General features: G+C 35.8%; 1 protein-coding gene and 1 long non-coding RNA gene across 2 annotated transcripts; both read right to left on the bottom strand.

Moving 5' to 3' along the window:
• Positions 1-1,367: 1,367 nt before the first annotated feature.
• On the bottom strand, positions 1,368-3,413 carry LOC105763665 (uncharacterized). The gene is made up of 3 exons (XR_008191791.1): positions 2,918-3,413; positions 2,705-2,771; positions 1,368-2,581 (listed from the first exon to the last, which is right to left on the bottom strand). It is a non-coding gene; the product is annotated as an uncharacterized LOC105763665 (long non-coding RNA).
• A 1,003-nt stretch (positions 3,414-4,416) lies between these two features.
• LOC105763662 (glucan endo-1,3-beta-glucosidase 8) lies at positions 4,417-5,944 on the bottom strand. The gene is made up of 2 exons (XM_012581956.2): positions 5,601-5,944; positions 4,417-5,518 (listed from the first exon to the last, which is right to left on the bottom strand). Exons 1-2 carry the CDS (start codon positions 5,942-5,944, stop codon positions 4,417-4,419), a joined length of 1,446 nt encoding a protein of 481 aa, XP_012437410.1.
• Between the last annotated feature and the right edge of the window lie 314 nt (positions 5,945-6,258).

Below are 6,258 nucleotides of genomic sequence, written 5' to 3'. Positions count from 1 at the left end.
GTAGATTCGATACAATAAAGTTGCAATGACTTTAATGGTATTCGAATTGGGTTAAAAATAATTTAATTGAAAAATTAATCTAAATAAAAGCTAATTAAATTAAATAAATAATATTTTGGGTAATAAAAAATAAATATTGGGTTGGATAAATCATAAATGTTGAACTAAAAGTCTAGGAAATACATATAATTGGAACCAATACAAGAAATGCCCAACTAGGCCTTATTCCATGTGAGGAGCGGCAAACCTTAGTGTTCTATTTAACGCTAAGTACAAAAATTACATAGGAACTATTTTAATGTTTTCAATTATCATTTACACTTTGAGAGTTATGGTTGATTAGAAACACACTTGTATTTGGTAATTCTTGTACAAAGAATTCTTTATGCTATCAGGGAATTAGTTGCCATTCCCCCTTCTTTACATAGAATCTCCCTACTTTCCTTTACCTCTGTGACCTAGAAACCTCTTGCTTAGGAATTTTATAAACTTAACATGGGTAGCTCTTTGTTAGGTGATCTGGGGAAGGCCAAGGCGAGAGCCTTCATACGAGATCATCATGGCAACTGAATTATAGGCACCTTTTGCAATATTCCAAGTGCTACTAGTGTTCAAGTTGAACTATGAGCCCTCAAAGATGGACTTCAATTTGCTAAAGACCTAAGCTTAGCTAACCTAGAAATTGAAGTTGATGCAACCACTCTTGTTTAGCTATTGTCTAATTCTAATATTGCTAATCCTTTTTTTTCTCCCATGATTGATGAGTGTAGGATGCTACGCTGATTTTTTTTTGTTAGTCTTATGAAACATGTCTTTCGAGGAGGGAACCAATGTGTAGATGCATTAGCTCGTTTAGGGAGTAATTTTCAACCTCCTTCTCCCTCGAATGTTTCTAGATTATCTAGTCTTTTTAATATTTGCAGTACTCCTCCTAGTAGTGTTAAACCCTTATTACTAGGTGATAAACAAGGATGTATTATGTATCATTCATGACTTTAATTATTATGTAACACCCCAAATCCGACCTAGACGTTATGGCCGAATATCGAAAATTACATTAACGACGTGTGAAATTATTTGTTTATTTTGAAAAAAAATAGAGGTTTGAGTTTGAAACCATAAAAAAATTCTAAGATTGACTAATTTTATCTCTTCAAAAATATTTAGTAAAATATATTTATTTTAAAAGAAAATCATAATTTAATTTTAATGTTGTTTGAAAACATCTAAATATGAAGGATCTTATATTATCATTATAAAATGATTTTTTTATAAAGAAGCCCGCATGGTTTTCATAAATCTGTTTAGGAAATTCACGAATTATTATTTTGTTTAAAATTTAAGAAAAACATAATTAATTTAGAAAATGACATTATTTAAAATGCTTAAAATCTCATAATTTTGCATGCATGCATGATAGTTTTAAAGTCATAAAAATATAAATCACAACCAAAATAAAGGTAAAGTCTAAAGTCCACAAAAACACAACCCAAAATCCAAATAGTTAAAAATCCAATAAATATCCATGATGTAAATTTTGAGAGGCTTCACCAAGTGCTGATCCAAGTCCTATGTTTGAGTGTTACCTAAAAGGTTGAAACACTAATGGGTGAGCTTTTTAAGCCTAGTGTGGGATTAACACAAACTCATTCACAACATAAAACATATACGATACAAAGTAATAAAATCACATATCTCAATATTTCATAAGCATATCATGCATGATCATGTCAATGCATAATTCGTAAAACAATGCAGATTTTAGGAAAACGATCCTACCTATCTCCGCTACACACCATAATCGAGTTTACCCAGAACTCGTCCAACCAACACACCAAATTGTGAATAGTGTCACAGTAACACAAATAAACTGTTATATAAACAAAATTGTGGACAAGCCACCAGAGTCGTAGAATCGTGAACAGTGTCACATTAATGCAGATAAACTGCCATATACTTCCACCTTTCACATATCCCACCCCTTGCATATGATATGACCAAAACACTTGAAATCATATAGGCATGTTTAGCATGCAAATCACATACATACTCAAGGTACCAAAATTTCACATCTTATTTTCATACAAATATCACATATGCCATATAATCACATAACATGAGAATAAGATGTACATATTTTTCATATTATTATCAAACATCAATATCACACAACATGTTTTTCATAAGTATACGGTTTAAGAAAAACACTTACTTGATAAAAATCCATAAGGATGACTTATCTCACTTTATGGATACAGATAGTATCCCCATCAAACAACATTATTTTAATAGCAACATTTTTATCAATATAATAATAGTCTTAATTTATTTAGTGTTAAAACTCACACCTAATCGTAGATTCGATATGCAATAAATCTCTCAAAACCCCCACATGTGGATCTACAATTAGATTACCTAATCGAGTAACAAATGATGATCTTAAGTTAAGACTATCGTCTTAAGAGTTAATACAATAAATTGATTATTGATTATTATTAACACTTTCCCTTAAAAGATCTATTGGATTACCGGTTTAATCCAAACAGTTAGCGATTTCTTGGGTTGACGTCGATCAGCCCCTCTACACATAAGATATATGAAATATTAATCATTGAGAAAATAAATCACTAAAGTCCCCTTAAAGTAAACGGCCAAGCAAGAAACAGTGAGGGAGGAGTGGTTCTCATTCAACCCTTGTACTTACTCTATTTCGGTTGAAAAAGGAAAGGTCGGTGGATCATCTTGATTTCGATCCAAGAAAATTGAACGATCTAAAGAGGGGGTTGATTAAGAGTAAGTTTACGAAGTAAAGACTTAGAATTTAAGAAACTAAGTGAAATAAAAAATGCATAATTTTATTTTCTAAAAGAAATGATATAGGTTGAAAAATGATGAAGAAAAGAAGAGGAAATACAACCATCAGCGTTGATGCTACGACGGCGACGGCGGTGGTCTGTCGACGGAGGCGACAGTCTGGCGGAGGAGAAAGAAATGAAGAGGGTTTTGGTCACTAGATAAAAGAAGGAGAAAAGAGAAGAGAGAAGAAAAAAATAAAGAAAAAGGGAGATGTTTCGCAGTGGCGCGCAGTGGTTGTCACTGTGGTGAAGGGCGGCGTTAAAGGCCGCGGTAGAACTAAAAGAAGAAGAAAAGTGGTGGTGCAATAGAGGTTCGGTGGTGGTGAAGGTGGTTCAAAACCAAAGAAGGGTGGAGGAGAGGAGGAATTAAAGAGAAAATGGGTGGTTGATGACTAAACAAAAGAAAGAAAAGGAGAGAATGGGGTGCAGCTTTAGGGAGGTGCAATAATGAGAGGGGAAGAATGAAAAGACGGATGAAAATGGGTGCTGTCAAACATGTCTAGGTTCAATGAACATCACTCACGGTAAGGGTGAAGAGAATAGCAAGTTAGGGGGACAAAGGAGTGAAAAGGGGATCATGGGAGTGAAAATGAGACTTAATGAGGGAAGGTTGACTCACACAAAAGGAAAGAATCTTTCCCCATGCATGGCAACTAGCATGGATGGTTTTGGGGTGTCGACCACTAAAGTTGGCAAAAAAATCAAATAAAAAAATAGAAAGGGTAGAGACTTAAACCAGGACTTTTAGAAAACTAATTAAGCACTTAACCATTAGACCAATTTATTTATTTGTTATCATTTTAATAGAAAATATTTAAAAACATGGAATAACCTTTGCTAAGGGTTTGAAACAAATTTGCACCTAATAGAAATTAGTGCGAGGGAAGAGATTAGAACACAAATAATCAAGGCCAGGTCCACCACTACTCAATCACTATAATTGATTTTTATTCATCAAAAGTGCGAAGATAACCTTAAAAAAATTCGAGGTGTGACTGCTCTCAGTTCACTAACTTAATTTCTACTGACCCAAGTTTTGAGATGTGACATATTATGTTATATCCCCTTTTCGACAAAAGAAAGTTATAACTAAAAAAACTATAAATAATTTGACTCAATAGTTAATCCTATCAAAATAAAATTCTAAACAATAAAGTTCTAATAAACTAAAATACAAAAGTACTAATATGGTTTTACTTTAGTCGTACTCGTATCAATTTTGATGTCAGATGCTTAATTAATATTACAAGTGTAGTGATTTTATTAGAAAAAACTAGTCGATGGTGATTTGTTAGTAATATTATAAGTTAATGTGAACTAAATATAAAAATTAAATATAAAATAAATAACAAGTAAGATCATACGATATATATGTATATATCTTAGGAAAAAAAGCACATATGACATAATGACTAGTATATATTATATAAAGAAAGAAAGAAGTTAGCTAGTAATTAAAAAGAAAATATTGAGGCTGAGAAAGAGAACTGCTCTAACATTATTCTACGGAGTGAGAGACCAAACTCATTTTATGGAATGGTGTAGAATTTGAGTCTCAAACTTACAACAAAAAGAACAAGGTGAGTGATGAAGAAATAGCTGGAACGGCTCCTTGCGCAAAACTTAGCCTGGTGGCCCCATCAACCTTTATTTGAGTATTGAATCTGCAGGACATGGTGGAAGGATCCTTGGATACCACAGTGGCTAAACCCTCGAAGTCACAGGCATCTTCATCTTGGTTATTCATTTGATAGTAACTGTTAAAAGCATAGGAGACCGTACGGTCGGGATCCAGATTAGAACAAGACGCACCATCCTGCAGGGCAGTGCAATCGGATCTGGCGCAAGCCCAACCGGTCTGTTGACCAATCAAATCTTGGTTGGAGGCGTAGCTTTCCAAAACGCACCATTGTTTGGGCAAGTACTTGACCCCTTTGGCGGCCACTAAATGCTTGTCACCTCCCTTGCCAGATATGTCCATTGTGAATTTGGGTTTGCCATCAAAGTCAAAAATTCCCCAATGCCTCTCGAAATTCCCTGGTTCAATGCTCTTGGTGTCCTCATCAAACAAGCCGAATAGGTAGACATCCATTTCCCCAGGACGAAGTGGGGTTCCCTTTTTACTAGCCAACACTTTGAACAGACCATCGTAAAACTTCTTAGCACTGTTCTTATTTGCCTTTTTGTGGCCATCTGTTGGCCAACCAACTTCCCCCACAAGGATCGTCAAATTAGGGGTGCCCAAGTCTTTCAATGCGTAAATAAGAGTGTCAAAGTTTGCCTCAAAAACGTTATTATACTGAACATTATCGTCCTGGATGGGGTGGCCTCCATCAAAGAAGGCAAAATCCGAAGGGAACTTACTATTCATGGTGAGACTGATGAAAGGGTATATGTTCACCACAAATGGGGCTCCATTTTCCTTCAAGAAACGCACAATTTGGGCCATCACAGCCTTTACGTCTCTGCGAAACACTCCGTCGGATGGTTTGTCCGATTTTGATTCATAAACGTCCGCGTTCTGTGGTACGACTGCTTTGATTTTGTTCCCTAAACCTGCTTCATTAAGGGCTTTCTGAATGTTTTTCAATGCTGGGAAGGTGGTTTTGAGAAATCTCCCTTTGTAGCTTGTCAAAAACGGCTCATTTCCAACGGCTACGTACCTGCAATATATGATACACAATAAATATTAACAACTTCCTTTCCTTGGACCTTTAATTTCCATGGAACAATTGAAGTACGTACTTGATATTGACACCTCCCTTGCGAAGATGTGATGTGCAGTTTTCTTTGACCCAATCCTTTGCATTGCCGTAGTCTTGAGACAAAAACTCAAGCTGATCATTAGGGATCCCAAGCATGACCTCGATGCCGGTTCCGGCCAAATACCCCACCATCCAAGGATCTGAATCGAAAAGCTTAACCTTTTCAAACCCATTATCTTTCAGCAGCTGAACCACTATTCTAGGATGCAATGGGTGCGACGTCATCGTGCCCCAATTCACACCAATGTTATCTGCAACAACCTTAACGCTGGTTGCCACCAGGATCAGGGCACCCGCCCATAACACTGCCATCACTCCAGCCATGACTTGGGACACAAATTCCTCTAAAATCTTTTGAAGTGTGTTAGGGTCTCACTCTGATGATACTTACGCTTGTGTGGGAGAATTTTGTTAATTGTTGAGGTAGAATGAACTACGGTGGAACGACGATTTAGCGACTGTTGGGGTGGTTTCTTTCTGGTTGTGTTTTGTTGTCTGATCACAGACACTGTCTAGTCTGAAGTAGTTGGTTAGACAATCTGATTTTCTAATTTTAGTTCCTACAAATAACGGATTTGCTAATACCCGACTCTATGTCAGTTGATTCATTCAACTACATTTTAGTTCATTTAGACGAA

The sequence above is a fragment of the Gossypium raimondii genome, chromosome 12, assembly GCF_025698545.1.
Source record: "Gossypium raimondii isolate GPD5lz chromosome 12, ASM2569854v1, whole genome shotgun sequence".
Taxonomy (NCBI): Eukaryota; Viridiplantae; Streptophyta; class Magnoliopsida; order Malvales; family Malvaceae; genus Gossypium; species Gossypium raimondii.
The sequence above is the reverse complement of the archived record's forward strand: the minus strand, read 5'-3'. Positions and strand labels throughout refer to the sequence as shown.